We start from the raw sequence: 19,617 nt of genomic DNA on the forward strand, positions 1-19,617 counted from the left end.
CATGTCTTTCCAGAACCTAGAGCATTATAAATGTTATGTGTAAAAAATAAAGAAAATCCTAATACTCACCTGACTAACCAATACGGCCCCACTTTTCCTCACCATAAAGTATCCAGTTCTTGTTACATTATCTGACCAAAGCCACCAACGCTGAAATCCCCAGGTCTCTCACATTAACTCTGATGAGATCTGGCAGGATTCTGTGGAAGCAAGCAATAGGTCACAAAGTCATGATATGAACTTGCAATCACATGCGCAGAATCATCGCACAGGTTTTAGTGCACACGGCAGCGATCATAACATGCAATATGGACTGGATGGGTGATAATGAGGAGCAGAGATAAGCAGTAATGCAAGTTAAAAGATTTTTTTTTTTATTAACCTTTGATGTTTTTTTATGGTTTAGGAAAATGGTGGCTAACGGCACATGTTTTGCTAAAATAATCTGTGGATAGCATGTACAAAGCCTTTAAGGGGCGAAAGAAATGGAAAAATTACACATTCTGGAAATTAAACCGCTTAGTCAATTCATCTAGTGATGCAGTGATCCTTTTAACCCAACTGAAGTTTTCCATAAATTAATGCACACTAAATGTTGCAAAGTGAAAATTGATATTTTTTCACAAATATTACATTTTAATGCCTAATAAAGTTTCACAATTTTCTCTAGGTTGAAGGTAGTAATAACTCCAGAGAAAGGCAACAACCCCATGAAGCAGATACTAAGGGTATATGCACACGTTAAGTATTTCGTTGCAGAAATTTCTGCACCATTTTTGCGACTTTGGCAGAAAAACTCAGAGCAAAAAGGCACATTTTTGCCTTGTTTTTGATGCGTTTTTATGTGTTTTTCAATTGAATTCAATGAGTGAAAAATGCTGCAAAAACGCTGAAAGAATTTACATGGTGCTAATTATTTTCTGCAGCAAATCTGCAAGGAGAAAATACTCAACATATGCACTACACTTCAGGATGCTCATTGCCTATGCTGTCATCAAGATTAGCTTGCAGTTTTGTGACAATGCATCCAAAAATGCGATAAAAACGCACACAGCCTAAGAGTCGCATATTGGGGAAATAATTATTTTATGACTCTTCAAAAGGCAATCAGACTAGTTCCATGGATCAATGTCCCATCACCAAATCTTGTGCACATAACCTACTATTATATTTTTCAAGAAAGACATCCAGTTCCTACTTGCACATTTGCCTTATATCAAACATTATCACATCATCTGGCAAATAGTTCCATAGCTTCATTACTCCTACAATAAAAAAATCGCTGTCTGTGATTGTGATTAAACCTTCTTTCCTCTAGACATAGAAGATGTCCCTTTGTCCCTGTTGTAGGCCAAGGTGTAAAAAGATCATTAGTAAGATCTATGTATTGTTACTTCTTATATTTCTATATTGAAATAAGATCACCCTTAAGCCTTCGTTAATCCAAACTGAATACCTTCAAGCTTAATAACCTGTCCTCATATTGTTCGTCATCCATTCTCTTAATAACATTAGTTGCTTTTCTCTGCACCCACTCGAGTTCAGCTATGTCCTTCTTATACACTGGAGCTCAAAAGTGTGCACAGTATTCCAAGTCTGGTCATACTAGTCACTTGTGTGGAGGAAAAAGAATGTTTTTCTCATAAGCATCTATGCCTCTTTAAGGCATCCCAATATTTGATTTGCTTTGGCAGCAGATTCCTGATATTGATCACTTAAGTTGAGTTTGCCGCCCACTCATTCACCCAAGTGTTTTTCAACTACAGTTTTACCTAGTGTTTTAAAATTTAGAACATAATTATATATTTTATTTCCTGTGCCCAAGTGCATGACCTTATATTTATCTACATTAAACTTCAATTTCTATTTCTTAGTCCAATCATCCCTCTGTATTATTAAATTATCCTCCTCTGTATTGATTAACCTGCACAGTTAAGTATCATCTGCAAATATTAAAATTGTACTCTGTATGCCTGCTACAAGGTGATTAATATATATGTTAGAAAGCAGAAGACCCAATACTGACCCCTGTTGTACCTAATATGAGTGTGTTTCATCAAAAACCTCCTTTTTTCCTATCACTGAGCCAGTTGCTAATCCAGTTACACATATGCTTCCTTATCCCATTTTCACTCATTTTATGTATTAACCTTTTATGTGGCACTGTACCAAACACCTTTGAAAAGTCCATGTAGACAACATCCACCATATTTCCTTGTCCAGTCTGAAAGTTATCTCCTCGTAGAAGATTATCAGGTTAGTTTGACAGAACCAATTCCTCTTAAACCCATGTTTATGTTGGATCACGAAGAAAAACATATTGAGATACTGAAAAATTTTGCACTTAGTATAGGTAAAACCTACCTGCCTATAATATTCAGGTCAGTTTTTTCCCACTTTTTGAATGTTGGCACCAAATTTGTTATGTTCCAGCCCTGTGGTACATATCCTGTTAATATGGAATCTTTGAATATTAGTAATAATGGTCGGTCTATCACTTTACTTCATTCTTGCACAGTGTCGGGCTGGCTACCGGAGAAACCACCAGTAATACCAGGCCTGGCTGTGGTTACCTGCATTGAACTCTGGAGCTCTCACCTGAGCTCCGGCGTTCAGCCCGGCCTATCCGCAGCTGTCATGAACTGAACCGCAATCGCCGGGAAATCAGTCGGGCGCTCGTGGTTCAGTCTTGCAAAACCTGAGTTCAGTCCAGGCTGCACAGTTCAATTCAAGTAACCGCAGCCAGGCCTGGCATTACTGGCTCCGGTAGCCAGTCTAATACTGTTCTTGCAGTACTCGGGGGTGTATGCCATCTTTGCCCGTTAATTTTCCTTTAGTGATTTTGAAGTGATACTGGGTTACTTGATTTTAGATGTGCCCTGTAGGTAAAGCTAATGCTGTACAAGAACATACAACATTATCCTAAGTGTGAAAGACCAATCAGTGAACAGGGTAGGCATCACTTCCAGAGGCTGGTGCAGACCTCCACAGCTATATGAGCTGGTTTTGTAGTGACATTGGCAGGTGAGTATTATTATTATTATTTATTCTTATTATAGCGCCATTTATTCCATGGTGCTTTACAAGTGAAAGAGGGTATACATACAACAATCATTAACAATACAAAACAGACTGGTACAGGAGGAGAGAGGACCCTGCCCGCGAGGGCTCACAGTCTACAGGGAATGGGTGATAGTACAATAGTTGAGGACAGAGCTGGTTGCACATCATTTAATTTGATTTTATATCTGACAAGCCCTTTAATGCTATATTTTTATTAAAAAAAACCTCAAATTAATTCTTAAAGTCTACACTTTGATCCCATATTCATGACTTTTTAAAAATCTTTTCTTCTGATGTACAGAAGCCAGATTCTATCAAAAACAACTTCTGCACCCAGCTACATATCACAAGACTTTTGTCTGTATTGTGTTTCAGTAGTTTTGATAAATGTGAGATGAAGCATTGTCAGTAGATCTTTATAATATTGCCTCTTTTCTAACCAGCTATGTGTGAATAAGGCGGTGTAACATCTTAAACACTATCTTCATGTCAATAAAAGTGACAAGAACAGAATGACAAAAACCCAATTTTACTAGTAAACATGATAAACAGCTTTCTTAAAGCTGATGTGGACACTAGAATACCAGTGCATAAATCATAGAACAAGAGCTATAGTCAATATGATTCACAAAACAGACAGATATTTATATTGTGAATGGAAACTATTACAAAATAGATGTCTTGAGAATACAATATATTACAATAAAATGTAGAATCTTCCTTTACAAAGGAAATGCTTTATAACAGTACCATCTGAGTGCTAAAATAATAAGAGAATAAAATCACACGTTTTTATCATGTCATTTCTCATTATTTAGGGATTTCTAATCAAAGGTCATATTTACAATTCTGGTTTTCAATCTAGTATTTGGTGCAATTTTATGCAGTTGTTTTTAACCCAAAGCTTGGTAGATTAAAATGTGAGTCCCCAAAGGAAACCTTCTGTCTATCTGCATTGATCAAGTCATGGAAAAAATTACATTCCTTATGAATGACCAAAGTTCAATCACACTGGAAACATAAGAGTCTCCTATATATTAAAGGCCACAATTGTAAACAATTTTTTTATATTGCATATGAACTTTTGAACCCCTCAAGCACCAGACTGATGTGCAACAGCTATGTAAAACAATGCCCCTAAGTGTAGGTAGATGGGTAAAATAGGGTATATAGCTGCCTGACTCTGGAATTCCCTGATTAGCCAAAGTGTAACCAATAAGGGATAAAGGTTGTGACCCGGAATATTGATATTTACAATCTACATTTACTACAGCCCAAACTTTGTAAGTTGGACCATTGACTCATGTTACCTGTCGGTGTTGTTCTCAAGTACCCTCTATGATGCTAGTCAATGCTGCAGTTTAACCCCTTCAGCCCCCGGGCACTTTCCGTTTTTGCGTTTTTGTTTTTTGCTCCCCTTCTTTCGAGAGGCGTAACTTTTTTATTTTTCCATAAATCTTGCCATATGAGGGCTTGTTTTTTGTGGGACGAGTTGTACTTTTAAATGAAACCATACGTTTTACCATATAGTGTACTGGAAAACGGCAAAAAAATTCCAAGTGCGGAAAAATTGCAAAAAAAGTGTGATCATACAATAGTTTTTGGGATATTTTATTCACTGTGTTCACTATATGGTAAAACTGAGGTATCTATGTGATGCCTCAGGTCGGTGCGAGTTTGTAGACACCAAACATGATAGGTTTACTTGTATCTAAGGGGTTAAAAAAAAATTCACAAGCTTGTCCAAAAAACATGGCGCACGTTTTTCTCCATTTTCCAAAACCCGTAGCATTCTCATTTTTCAGGATCTAAGGCTCAGTGATGGCTTATTTTTTGCGTCTCGACCTGTCGTTTTTAACGGTACCATTTTTGTGCAGATGCTATGTTTTGATCGCCTGTTATTGCATTTTGCGCAAAATTTGCGGCAATCAAAAAGCGTAATTTTGGCGTTTGGAATTTTTTTGCCGCTACGCCGTTTGCTGATCAGATTCATTGATTTTATATTTTGATAGATCGGGCATTTCTGAACATGGCAATATCAAATATGTGTGTATTTTTTTAACCCTTTAATTTTCAATGGGGTGAAAAGGGGGTGATTTGAACTTTTAGGTTTTTTAATTTTTTTTTAATTTTTTAAAACTTTTTTTTTTACTTTTTTTTTATTTTACTAGTTCCCCTAGGGGGCTATAGCGATCAGCAATCCGATCGCTCTGCACTATCTGCAGATCTCAGCTACAGAGCTGAGAACTGCAGATTTGCTACTTCACTTTCAATGCCGGCTGTATTCCGGCATTGAGAGGAAGTGACTCATGTTAGCTACAGGCGTCATCACATGACCCTGTGCTACCATGGCAACCACCGAAAGTCACGTGATCATGTCACGTGACTTCCGGTGAGGGCGGGGTAAGGGACTGTCATGGCGGCGCCCATATACATATCGCTGCCAAGATTTTGGCAGCGAAATGTAAGGAGTTAATGGCCGCGGGTGGAAGCGATTCCACCTGCGGCTAGCAGGCACACATGTCAGCTGTTGATAACAGCTGATATGTGCGCGTATCACCGCCGCCTGCCGGCGGCAGGGGGCAGGGCTTACCGGCACACTATCCATGACGTACCCAGTACGTCATGGGTCGTTAAGGGGTTAATAAGCCAATTGTCACAGTTATCTCTCTATTTTTGGAGGCTAGTTTAGGTTTCAGATTTAGGGTTGTGATCTCTCATTTCCATCTTGGACTCTACATTTAAACATGGTTTCATTTCTTTCAGTACACCATGAATTAATGTCAGTTTTGTTGTTCAGCATTTCCTAGCTGAATGTTTCAGCTGCGGCTGCTTTGTAGCCACACCCCTTCAGGTTTAAATAGAGGTATTTCCGAGCAATCCTTACTGAAGAACAAAACCATTTGTTCTCTGGCTGTCTTGGTGGAAGGTCCTTTAAAGGAGTGTTCCTGAAGTTGGACTTTTTCCTTTTTGTTCCTCTTTTCCCCTGTTTGTCTTACCTTTGCTTATGTTATTTAGTGCAGCAGTGGGGCTAGTGTGACCCACCTGCCAATACAGTAGCCAGGGCATCTACAGGGATTTCTCATGGTCTCAGGTTCCTGCTCGGCGACCGCTGAAGAGACTGTATAGGGCCTAGCTAAGAGAGAAGGGAGAGCTACAGTTCAGGATGGGAGGTGTCCCATCTAACCTTCTCACTAGAGCTAGGGCCCACCATTATTATTGTCCCCAGTGTTCCCCCATAGTTGTATTGTTGATGGTATTTTTGTCGTGCATCAGGCTCCTCATTGGTCTGAACGCACGTGCCATGCTTGTCATACCCGGCAGCATGACATCAATTGTTTTATAATGTTTGTATTATATTTTACATATATTTTGATACCAAAAATAATATTACATGATTTATCATGGCTTTTTCCTTTCCTAAATTTAATGTACCTATCAGTATATTGGTTTAATATTCATATCTGCAATGCTAATGAAAGAAGACTTGAAAATACAGATTGTATTGTTTGTCTGCAGATGTCACTGCATAAAGTTTATATATTAGATTAAAAATCTAGATAATTAGTCCAAATTACTGTAATGTAGAAATATTCATCCTGACAATACATTTTTGAAGTTAAATACATTTCTGTATATCCTGAAAGGATGGCATTACACAGATGATAGAAACAGAGAAAGGATGAAACTGACAAAGTGACATGATACAGAACTACTGTAAATGCTTAAAGACATCAATGCTTTGTGTCCCTGCTTGTTGCCATATTTGACCTTTTTCCACTAGTCATTAAGGTGAGCTGATGTAATGAGCATAACTTTGGTCTTTGGAAAAATAGGACATCTGATAGATAATGTCTTCAGAAGTGCTTACAATTAGGAATCCTATGATACAACTTTTTGTTTTGACGAAATGATACAATTCAAAGCAGATCTAGCTACAGACTTCACAGTTCATACGGCATAGATGATCTCAGTCCTGACGGACAGGTGAACTTCATTTCACAATCCATGCCAGAGTTGCTTTAGAATTTTTTTAAAGGTTGCACTTGCTGCCTAATAATCTTGCCAGTCTTTCAGTGATTTTCAAAGTATGTGCATCAAGCTCGTTGGTTGTAAGAGATTTGTTTAATAGTGGATTTAGGCTATATTGTAACATGGTAAAAGATCTGTTTTAAAAGGAAGACCTTCCACATTAGTACTGCTGGTATGAATAGTATATCCTATCCTTCCGTGCTTGAAAGAGGGAATTGATCTCTTAAAGATTTTATTTTTTTTTTACAAAAACTGCAGTTTTATGAAGAATAAATTAAAATGACTAATTCAGTTTTCACAGTTACAGCACGAAGATCAGATTAGAGCCCCAGTTGGCAGCTACAATACTTACCATGTTCATGGTTTTGTCTTACAGCAAATGAAGGCTCTGGGGAAACCAGTCAAAAGGAGACATCAACTTGTGACATCTGTCAGTTTGGAGCAGAGTGTGATGAAGACGCAGAGGATGTCTGGTAATATTTTCTGCAATTAAACTCTCATTTCCTTTTCTATTTACGCATATTATCATAAGTAAATGCCATTATCCCTTATTGGATACATTATGGAAAATGAGATATTATTAGTTGATTTATAGAATCTACAAGAATATTATAGATTCTATAAAGCTGTACATTCATTATAATTAATAGATAAATATAAAGTAGTTGACCAATCAATGAATGCTTTAATTTTTATTCAATAATATCCATTAGTTTGCATTGGTCTCCATCCATTTTATTCGAGCCACTGCTTACCGGATCCATCATAATCATCAAGATAATTGGTGGATTAGAAACTGAAAAAAAACCGAGTAAAAATTAACGTTCTGTAACTTCAATAAGAGTTTGTTGGTTTATTTTCCAAAACATTTTAAATATAATACTAGTAAGCCTCGGAAAATAGAAAAATATTCTAAAATGACAATATCAAAAAAATATAGAAATAAAATAAAAAAAAAAATTAAAATAAGCATGTTATCTTTTTTGTTTAGTTTTTTTTTAAAAATTGCTTTGTTTTGGTTCCAAAGCAAGGAAGTATATTTATTAATATGAAGCAGGAGCACATCTGGCTTATTTTTATGCATTTTCTGTATTTTATTTCATAAGAAACCATTTTTTAATTTCATTTTTTCTAAATTAAAAAAAAATGAAGCTGAATTGAAGCAATTCTAGCACATCATTTATTACTGAAATTCTCATGGCTTTTATAGAACAGTCAGCATCTAAATGGCAGCAGCTGTTGTTCCAGAATTACTCTGCATGAATTTCACATATCTTGTTTGAATATTTACTAATAACTGGGCAAGGGGTCTATTCAATCAAGATCAGTTTAGGCTTAGAAACATCCACATTCTGATGTTAAATACTGCAGAGATGTGAAGACAAATATAAGGCCTCGTGCAAATTAAAGAAAAGAACATTTCTGCTGTTTCTTGTATTAGGGTTAAAATGATCTTGGCTGTTTCTAAGCAACTGAAATCCTTTTACTTACATTGTACTAAGAAATTTCTCAAAGTCTTTTCAGTTGACGGCTTTTGCACATCCGTATTTTACTGTCCGGGATGATTTGATTGGCTGGGTCTTCAGACATGAACTCACCAGCCTCATATGCTGTAATTCTGGGAGGCTGTTGAGTTTGGGTCAGGACTAGTGATGTGCAAATAGATTTGAGTGAAGTTGAAATCTACAGAAATCCGCATGGTCAAAATGTAGATTTTTTCTGTAATTCCCTTCTGCACAGATTCAGATAATTTTTTTATGAACCATAATGAGTCATATAGAAGTTAAAAAAATAAATAAAAAATTATACTCACCCCATCGACCCACTCTCTACTAACCATCACCTGTCCAGCCCTTGCTAAATTTTCTGATCCATAGCCGCTGTCCATGAAGGTTCGGTGTAGGAGGTAAAATTGCATATTGTGATGGCATCATGCTGTTGACTTCTTAAACGTCATTGCAAAGCTAAGGATAAAAAGTGCAGGTAAATAAAGTGAATTAATCAATAAGAAGAACTCACTTATTAGGGTTATGCCAGTCACAACCCCTAAAAAAGCCTGAGAAATGGAGGCTGCAGCAGCTCCACGTGTGATGAAATCAGTATTGGAGAGGAGAATCAGGGTTAATGCCGTGCTGTCACCAGAATGACACAATGTTGATTATATCAATATCTTTTTTAATTCAGGACTACGTATTTCTGAGAAACTCATTCTCCTTCATCAGGACAAAAGAATCAACAATCTTTGATTGTTAATTCGTAGTAAGAGCAGGATAGTTATACATTCCACACTGCAGTGAGACTCTCCTCTTCTTATTAAGCTTCAACAAAATTTACTGGTTCCCTCACCACCCTTTTTACCATTGTATATGAATGGTTGCAGACTGCTTTACATGCCCCTAACCCTGTGTCCACATCTGTGGTTGGTTGCAGTCAGTTTACTTTATAGTAGTAAAAAAAACAAGGAGAAAAATTGTAGGAAAAATACCCTGACTATAAATAAATAAATTGCAAGTGCTTAATAACAGGGTACTTAGTATATACATTTTTGCAAAAAGGTAAGAAGCTGTCTCACCTCGTCACGGTATACCCATCTGAGACAGTCCCTAACCTACTAAAAGTTAAAAACATATTCTGTACCTGACTTGTGTCATGTCAAAACTTCAATATGAATGGTGGCAAGTGGTCAGCTGTGTCCCAGATTAAATACACAGCAAAAAGTGAGAAGCAGGTAATTGATCAGCCTCAGTATCAGGAGGGCTGCACCCCCAACTTGCATTAAAGCAAGATAGACAAAAAACACCAAAAAACTGCTGTAACAAATGTTCAATAAACATGCAACATACTTTATAGTAGTGTAATAATAAATAAATAATTAAAAATAAATGACAGAGGCTCCCGCCATATTTTGATGGCCAGCACAAGTAAAACAACAACTGCAGGCTGCAGTCCCCACCTGTGAGCTTTACCGTAGCTGGATATCAAAGTAGAGGGCAAATAAAATGTAGGGTCACCCCATTTTTGATAGGTGGGGGCTGGTATTATCATGATGGGAGGAGCAATGGATATTGCCCCCAAGCTGAAAAATACCAGCCTGCAGCAGTCTAGAATTGTCACATCCATTAGGTGAGACAATGCTGGTGCTTTACCCGTCTCATCCCAATTGATCTGGTGCGCTGGAAATTGGGGTAATATAAGGGGTTAATGACAGCTGTCAACAGGCCCTGGATTAGTAATGGGGAGGGGTCTATGAGACCCCCCATTACTAATCTTGTAAGTGAAAAGAAATAAAACACACGCAGAAAAAAATCATTAATTTGATATAAAACACACACACACTCTCTTTCACCCATTTATTAACCTCCAAAACACTGTTGCAGATCCAACGTAATCCATACAAAGTCCCATGACAATCTTGACTCTACATACTGAAGTTGCAGCGCGCGTGCACATTAGAAAACATGACCGCCCACTGTAGCTTCAGGCAGAAACTAATTGAGCCATAGCTGTTAGCGATAACATCACTGTGTTTACCTATGGTAACAGCTGGATATTTTCATGGTCCCCTACCTGTGACTGCAGGTAAACTCACCTCAGATGAACTCAACTAAGGTGAGGTCACTGAGTTTCATGAGTTCACCTTTGATGAGTTTACCTGTAGTCATAGGTAAGGGACCGTGGGAATCTCCAGCTGTGACCAAATGTAAACTCTGTTATGTCATAGCTTACAGCTGATGCTCAGTCAGTGTCTTATGAAGGAGGAATAAATAGAAGCATTATGGCTATATATAAAAAGTATTTATCTTTATTTATCAAAAAGGATTTAAAAATTTACAAACAGTATACAAAATGAATAGAAAAGTGCTAGATGTCAAGCAGGATGAACACCCATATGCATCTAAGGGACAATAAAGTGCTAATAATCATGAAAAAAAACGGGGAAGTCTGAATGGGCCCAATAGGATATAAAGGACCATGTATAGCCCTATAGGTTATCCGCTGCAGCTATGATAGGGTAAAGGTTTATTATTATTATTATTATTATTATAAAACCCACATAAAGTCAAATACATAAGGATTAATTTTTATAATCCCCCTATAGTGACCATAATGGTCTAATGCTACAGTGGTAATAAAAGGGGTCACATAATAATAAAAAAATTGCCCAACAGCTTACCCATAAATCAAGAGTTAACACTCAAGTCCCTCACAGGCATATGAAAAAGAGGGTCTTTTATCACATTCATGCCAATACTTTGTACGGCTGCGATGGCTTTGGAAGTGTCCACAGCCTAAAAGCTTGCTGATTGACTGCTCTGCAACCTTTCAACAAGCTTTATTCGCATGCCATACCCAAACAGGAACTGGATGTACAGTTAAAAGTCTGAGTTCTATGTTCAGCACCAAACAATTACAGTTCGGTTTCGCTCATCCCTAGTGGTCTCCAAATATACCTAGAGTCATCAATTTGTGATCCTAGTCTAAGAGCAAACGTATCAAATTAAGTCGTTGGATCCTTGGATTGAATACAGACGGCATCCTAGTAGTATCCAAGTGCTGTTTGATTTTTATTTTTTGATAAGTTTGAGTAACTTTCCTGTACACAAAAAATAAAAATCAGATGGCAAAAGCTGACATAGAAACAATGCTAAAATCCCCGTCCCAAACACTGAGGAAAATCCATTTGTTTCTTACGAATGAGAAAAATCCCTGACGTGTGAAGAAAAATGTTTTGTCAATACAGAAATATCTGCTTATGGTGAAATAATTCCTTCTTGTAATGGCATCTGCTATGACAAGGAATAAATCTTTGGACTCTCCATTTTTAACACACAAGATACAGATTTTCCAGTTTTCTTTGTACTGGTATTTTAGCCAACTATTCCTTTGCACTTGTACTATAGCCAATCCATTCCCTAATTATCTTGTTGAATTTATTGGTACTTTAATTACTTTTTCTCACATCCCTTAACCAATTATTCAACATTTTTTTTAATTAATTAATGAAATTAATGCACTTTCTCCAAGTGTATGCAAAAAGGTACGTCTAGATCTGTATTTTACAAATAAAAAAATTATAGGAATATGAATCAAGTTAATGAAAGCTTGTAGAACGTTTTAGTTATTGCAATGTATTCCAAACATTTTACAATAGTAAACAAAGAAAGAAAAATATACATGACCTAAAATGCCATCATGCATAGTGTGAAATACAACTCTGCAGTCACAAGGAACTGAGGAAACTGCAATCCAACCCAGACTATGTGGACGGAAAGGCTGACAGGCAGAAATAACGATATTCCAATGGAGAGTAAATCACATTTTACACACCAAGAGATGTCATCCACTGCTGTAAAAGCAAGGATTCCAGTGTTTATTTTATGTCATCAAATCTCATATAAACCCTTTAATCACTATATTTACTGCACCAAAAAAGCTTTGTTATACTGATGTTCTAGTATACATGGAAAGCTATTTCATACATGTATATGTCAGTCCATCCATCCTTCCTTTCATCCTTCCATCCATGCATCCATCCATCCTTCCACTCATCCTTCCATACATCCATCCAGCCATCCATACCTCTGTTACATATACAACACTGACATACTTTTAAATCCTAAATATTTGATAAAGATTTCTTCTGTAAACTAAAAGTGTAAAACGTTACATACAAGAAAATAAGATTAGTCAATAGGAACAAGTTTATCTCAGCATGTCAACCTTAATAGTTTATTTCCCAAAAATATGAAAGTGTTTTTTTAATTTTTTTTGCTCTGAAAGATGCACTGGGGCTTACTTCAAGGGGTGTCTTTTATTTCTTTTCTTTCTTTGATTAAGGGTTCTGCTGTATTCTTTAAAAGAAATCTGTGGGTTCATTTTTGCATACCATACTAATACCTATTGTTAGAAGTAACTTGATCCAGCAGTACGTCCGGTGATCCCTTTCTACCCCTTGGAGTCCAGCTTATGCGTTTTGGTTGGTAAGTCCTTATTCATAGCATTTGTGCTATGAATAAGGACTTACTATCCAAAGCGCGTAAGCCAAACTGCAAGAGATAGAAAGGATTGGCCCCCTTCATTTATTTCATCTATTGCTATGCTTTCATTTTCTATAATAAAAACCTGATTTTAATCACCAGATGTGCTGATGGATCAAATTTATTCTAACACTGTGGATTGCCTTGGACTGCCGACTTCTAATTCTCCGTACACCACCTGGAATTAATTGAATCTTCTTAGGACTCTATGCATAGGAGTGAGCTGAAAGTTTTTTCTTTTTGTATGCACATTAATACCTAGTATCCTTAAACGGGGCCTGGGAAGTCCTTGCAGAGTATGTAATGTTTAGTTTTGTGTGTTGTCCAATTGTGTTCTTGTAAGCCCCAGAAAATTTATAGTCATGTGAAGGCTGTTAATGCAAAATTAATATTCACTCCTTCCCCTGCCCAAAATCTCACCCAACCCTCTGTACCAGTGTCAGTGATTGGGTGCAGTCAGATTGCCATATTACTTGCCCGAGGATTGCATTGCCGTCTACTCTCCTGGCTTGAATGTGACTGCATGTAATCTTATGCAGCTGTCACTCTCAGGTCAGGAGTATAGGCTAAAAAGGCTGCGGAGGAGAAGCGCAATAGGGTCATACCAGGTAACAATAGGATAAATAGAAAGTGAGGGTACTCCCCTGTGGCGGTAGCGGTGACTGACTGACAACCCCTATAATGGCCTAGAAATAGGGTGGATCAGCTGCAGCCCTGAGATGAATGTGAAGATTGCAGAGAAGAAACAGGTATTTCAGCCGCGCAATCACCAAATTGGAATGTCTTAATAATTTATGTCTTTTATTCTGTATGCGACCCTGAGAGCTCACTCACATCAGCATTTAAATCTGACATGTTAAATCTCACATTGCACTTGGACCAATGTTACTCAATGATGCAGGTTAGATCAGATCTGGGATTTTTTTCTTATCCCAGTTTGGCATGAGGAAAAATCACAGCATGCTGCAATTCACACTGCATCTGGATACATCAAGTATCATACAGAGACAAGACACATACAAGTCTATGGGTGCATGTGAAACACTGGACTGCACTGATGTCAACTGAGTGCAGTGCGATATATGCAGAGAAAAATAATGGAGACGATGGAGAGATTAATTCCTCCATTTTCTCCACCCCTGTGCTTTGACTTTCACATATGAGCGAATCAGAGCACAGAGAATGACATTTGGCTCATGCTCACAGTAGAGTATGAGCTCAATGTCATTAGCATATCATATCCGTTACTCTTGCATTGGCTGTTATATGGCCTAAGGGTACACGCATACTGGCATATTAAACAGTCCAGTGCAATGCAAGTGGAAATTGCATTGCATGCGAACTAATGAAAAAGGACAGATTTGAAAGTTTTTGTTCAACTCGAATCAGACTGAGGAAAAAATCACAGCATGCGGTGTGTGGCCACATATACACCATGTGCAGAATTATTAGGCAAGTTGTATCTTAGAGGATTTTTTTGAATTATTGATCAACAACTATGTTCTCAATCAACACAAAAGACTCATAAATATCAAAGCTTAATATTTTTGGAAGTTGGAGTGGGTTTTTTTTAGATTTGGCTATCTTAGGAGGATATCTGTTTGTGCAGGTAACTATTACTGTGCAGAATTATTAGGCAACTTAATAAACACCAAATATAATCCCATCTCACTTGTTTATTTTCACCAGGTAAACCAATATAACTGCACAAAATTTAGAAATAAACATTTCTGACATGCAAAAACAAAACCCAAAAAATGAGTGACCAATATAGCCACCTATCTTTATATTGACACTCAACAGCCTACCATCCATAGATTCTGTCAGTTGCTTGATCTGAGTTTCAATAATTTTTATTGTATTTTAAATTTAAACGTATATTACATAATGAACTGCATTTATAAATTTGTTTAAATACATTATGAATAAGTAGACATACATTTAGCATTTAGTATTTTTATGGGGTAAGGAATGAGAGGTTGGGGAGGGTAAATTGGCAAAGAAGAACTTTTTTGGGGGCAAACTTGGAAGGATCAAGGAAAATAATGGAAGGGTAAGTTGTAAAGGGAGACTTAACCTTAATATAAAAAGATTATAAGAGTAAAAAAAAAAAGAAAGAATGAAATGAAGAAGAGATAGAAAAAGAGGGAAAAGGTTGGGTAAGTGAGACAGAGGCGTTTTTTTTTTGTATCTTTGGAGTAGAGTGTCTTTGAGAAATCTATAAATTTAATAAGATTGTCCAAGAGTAGTAGATGTTGCCCTATATAGTTTAGGATTCAATAGTCATCCAATATCTGTTAAATTGTTTAACGAAACTCCCCATCTTTTATGGTAAGAGCCGAATGAATTATTAAATATAGCATGTTTCTTTTCAAATTTGTGGTGTAATATGAGCTTGTTGTTAATTTCCATTATATTTGGTATATTGTCACTATTCCAATTTGCTGCAATGGATTTTTTTATTAGGAGGAGAATATGTATAATAATTGGAGTATGACATGGGTTAATGGATTCTACGCCCATTGAGAGTAGAGCCATTTGAGGTGTTATTTTAATTTTAGAATGTGTAATTTTATTTATCAAATTAGCAGCTTCTGTCCAAATGTTTCATATTATTGGGCATTCCCAGAATATGTGTATGAGTGTGCCTTTGTCTTTACACCCTCTCCAACAAAGGGGGGAATTTTTATTAATTTTATTGAGTCTTGCCGGCGTGTTAATACCAGCGAGTCAGTAGCTTATAAAACAATTCGTGAAGTAAGGAGCAAATGTTAGAAGAATATGTCGCTTTTAAAGAGAAGATCCATTTCTCCTCAGGAATTTCTATATTTAAGTTCTTCTCCCATTTTACCATATAACGTAGCTTTTCAAATTTTAAATCTTTATTGAAAATATTGTAAAATTGCCTGGTGTTCCAAATGTTGTCATTTAGATCGCAAAACAGAGCACTAACTATTTCTGGGATGTGAGAATTGTTTTTTAAAAGTTTTGTGAGTGCATAGCTCAAAGTTAACAAAAGTTTAAAGTCTGAGTCAAGTAGTTTATATTTCATTTTTAGATCCAGAAATGAAACAAAGTCTGAACCATTATGTAGACCCTGGATACATTTTATACCTTGTTTAGGCCATTGTTTTGGAATTTCTGTTTTTGATAAATATGCCAAGAATTGTAGAGGAACATTTTTTATCTGATTATATGTTTGGATTTTTTTTCCGTTTTACAAAGGTTTTTCATATTAATAGTGTGGATGATGTAGTTGAGAAAGGAGGTAGGGGTAGATTGCGATATTGAATGTGGAGTAGGATGAGTTGGCCTAAAGGGGATTAGTTATTCAAAGATAATTCTAAGTCCATCCACGGAACTGAATAATTATTGATGATCCAATTACAACTTTGTTTAATTATATTAGTTTCATAGTATCCAACTAGGTTAGGTAAACTATAACCACCTCTTTTTTTATGTTTCATTAAAACATTGTTGCTAATTCTAGGTTTCTTTTTATTCCAGATCAAATTACTTAGTATGCCTTGTAGATTACTTAAGTGTTTGGTTGGGATGGATAAAGGGATTGCTCTGAGGTATAAAGAATTTTTGGCAATATCATTTTTAGGGATATGATTTTACCTAGCCATGTAATTTCATTTTTAATAATGTTGGAAGAATTCTTTTTTTTATTATATCTGTAAGATTTCTCATGTTTGTCTCAATGAGAGTTTCCAGACTGTTAGTGATTTGTATAGCCAGATATGTGAACGACTCCTTTTCCCATGTAAAATTAGTAAAGAATTGGATAGAATGTATATTTGCTTCATCTAGAAAAAAGGACATGATTTTAGATTTTTCTATGTTAAGTTTATAGTATGAGGCTGCTGAGAATTGGTCTAAAATTTCTTGGGTTTCTTTAATGGAAATAGTTGGATTTGAGTTGCTTGATCTGTTTACAATCAACATTGCATGCAGCAGCCACCACAGCCTCCTGGACACTGTTCCAAGAGGTGTACTGTTTTCCCTTCCTGTAGATCTCACATTTTATGAGGGATCACAGGTTCTCTATGGGGTTCAGATCAGGTGAACAAGGGGGCCATGTCATTATTTTTTCATCTTTTAGACCCTTACTGGCCAGCCGCACTGTGGAGTAGTTGAATACATGTGATGGAGCTTTGTCCTGCATGAAAATCATGTTTTTTTTGAACGATACTAACTTTTTCCTGTACCACTGCTTGAAGTTGTCTTCCAGAAACTGGCAGTAGGTCTGGGAGTTGAGCTTCACTCCATCCTCAACCCGAAAAGGTCCCACAAGTTCATCTTTGATGATACCAGCCCATACCAGTACCTCACCTCCACCTTGCTGGCGTCTGAGTCGGAGTGGAGCTCTCTGCCCTTTACTGATCCAGCCTCTGGCCCATCCATCTGGCCCATCAAGAATCACTCTCATTTAATCAGTCTATAAAACTTTTGAAAAACCAGTCTTAAGATATTTCTTGGCCCAGTCTTGACGTTTTATCTTATGTTTCTTGTTCAAAGGGGGTCCTTTTTAAGCCTTCCTTACCTTGGCCATGTCCCTGAGTATGGCACACCTTGTGCTTTTTGATACTCCAGTAATGTTGCAGCTCTGAAATATGGCCAAACTGGTGGCAAATGGCATCTTGGAAGCTTCACACTTGATTTTCCTCAATTCATGGGCAGTTTTTTTGCACCTTTTTTGCCCAACATGCTTCTTGCGACCCTGTTTACTATTTGCCATGAAGCGCTTGACTGTTCGGTGATCACGCTTCAAAAGTTTGTCAATTTCAAGACTGCTGCATCCCTCTGCAAGACATCTCACAATTTTGGACTTTTAAGAGCCCGTCAAATCTCTCTTCTGACCCATTTTGCCAAAGGAAAGGAAGTTGCCTAATAATTAAGCACACCTTATATAGGGTGTTGAGGTCTTTACACCAAACCGCTCCTCATTACAGAGATGCACATTCCCTGATTTACTTAATTGGTAGTTGACTCTCAAGATTATACAGCTTGGAGTAGGACAACATGTATAAAAAGTATCATGTGATCAAAATACTCATTTGCCTAATAATTCTGCACACAGTGTATTGGGCGAGACTCAAAAATGCAAGACTATGGGTGCGAGAAAAAAAAAGTACAGCAGACGGACCATCTTTATGCCATCTGTTTTTCACTATTCTGTAGCATAGTACACTGTAAATGGTCCTTAAATGTTTGTAGAATAATAGTTGCTGAGAAAACAATTGTATGTCGTACTGATACTGGGCGAGAAAAAAAATCACACACTCGCATAGCACTGACATGACATACGGATTATGAAATGGATTTCAGTTGTTCAACTTTACTGCATGAGAATCGGAGCAAGAGTTTACGTCTATTCTAATATGTATCAGACATGCCTTCTCAGGTGCTTAAACCCTAAAGGGGGCTCTACACGCAGCGACAAAGCTAGCGATGTCGCTCGTGAAAGCACCCGCCTCCGTTGTTTGTGCGTCACGGGCAAATCGCTGCCCGTGGCGAACAAAATCGCTAGTGCCCATCACACATACTTACTTTCCTAACGACGTCGTTGTGGCAAGCAAACAGCCTCTTTTCTAAGGGGGCGGTTCGTGCGGCGTCACAGCAATGTCACACGACAGGCGTCCAATAGAAGCGGAGGGGCGGAGAGCAGCCGCATGAAAGTCACGCCCACCTCGTTGCCGGACGATGCAGAAACAGTGTTGTTCGTCGTTCCTGGGGTGTCACACATAGCGATGTGTGCTGCCTCAGTAACAACGAACAACCTGCATCCAAAAGCAGCAATGATATTTGGGAAGTGGACGACGTGTCAACAATCAACGATTTGGTGAGTATTTTGCATCGTTAGCGGTCGCTCGTACGTGTCACATGCAACGACGTCACTAACGAGGCCGGATTTGTGTCACGAATTCCGTGACCCCAACAACATCTCGTTAGCGATGTCGTTGCATGTAAAGCAGCCTTAAGACAAAGTATTAACTAAAAACAACTTTAGACAATGTTCACATTTTGTTTTTGCAGTGTTTTTATGCATATTAAAAGCTGCTTTTTAAAGTACCAGCAAAAGTTATGAAATTTCATAAATCTCATGCACATGCTTTTTTTTTTATTGAATTGGAAATCATCAGCATTTTTGCTTAAATCGGCAGAATTTCGATTTTTTTTCAGTGATTTTTCTGCATTTTTTCACCCATAGAAAGAAATGAGATAGTGAAATAACTTGTAAAATGTAATTCAATTTATTACAGCAATTTCACTACATTTTTTGTGGGTTTGGAAGCATTTTTAATGACAGAGCACAAATGTAATCTCCCCCTAAAAACCTCTGCAAAAAAACCCCAAAAACATAAAAAAACACTGTGCAAACGTTTCAAAACATGCTGAAAGTTGGATGTTTTCAACACAGCATTCTTACTGATAAGAGAGCAGATTTTGACTGCAGAAAAAAACACAATAAAGTGCT

At 37.2% G+C, this 19,617-nt stretch overlaps 1 protein-coding gene across 2 annotated transcripts in view; it reads left to right on the top strand.

Moving 5' to 3' along the window:
• TMEFF2 (transmembrane protein with EGF like and two follistatin like domains 2) overlaps nt 1-19,617 on the top strand; it is a 1,330,598-nt gene that overhangs the window by 720,159 nt on the left and 590,822 nt on the right. For both annotated transcript variants that reach the window (XM_075319057.1, XM_075319058.1), the window contains one exon: nt 7,472-7,568. In XM_075319057.1, coding sequence (XP_075175172.1) covers nt 7,472-7,568 — 97 coding nt within the window. The remainder of the gene's footprint in view (nt 1-7,471; nt 7,569-19,617) is intronic.

This window comes from Anomaloglossus baeobatrachus, chromosome 7 (assembly GCF_048569485.1).
Source record: "Anomaloglossus baeobatrachus isolate aAnoBae1 chromosome 7, aAnoBae1.hap1, whole genome shotgun sequence".
Classification (NCBI taxonomy): Eukaryota; Metazoa; Chordata; class Amphibia; order Anura; family Aromobatidae; genus Anomaloglossus; species Anomaloglossus baeobatrachus.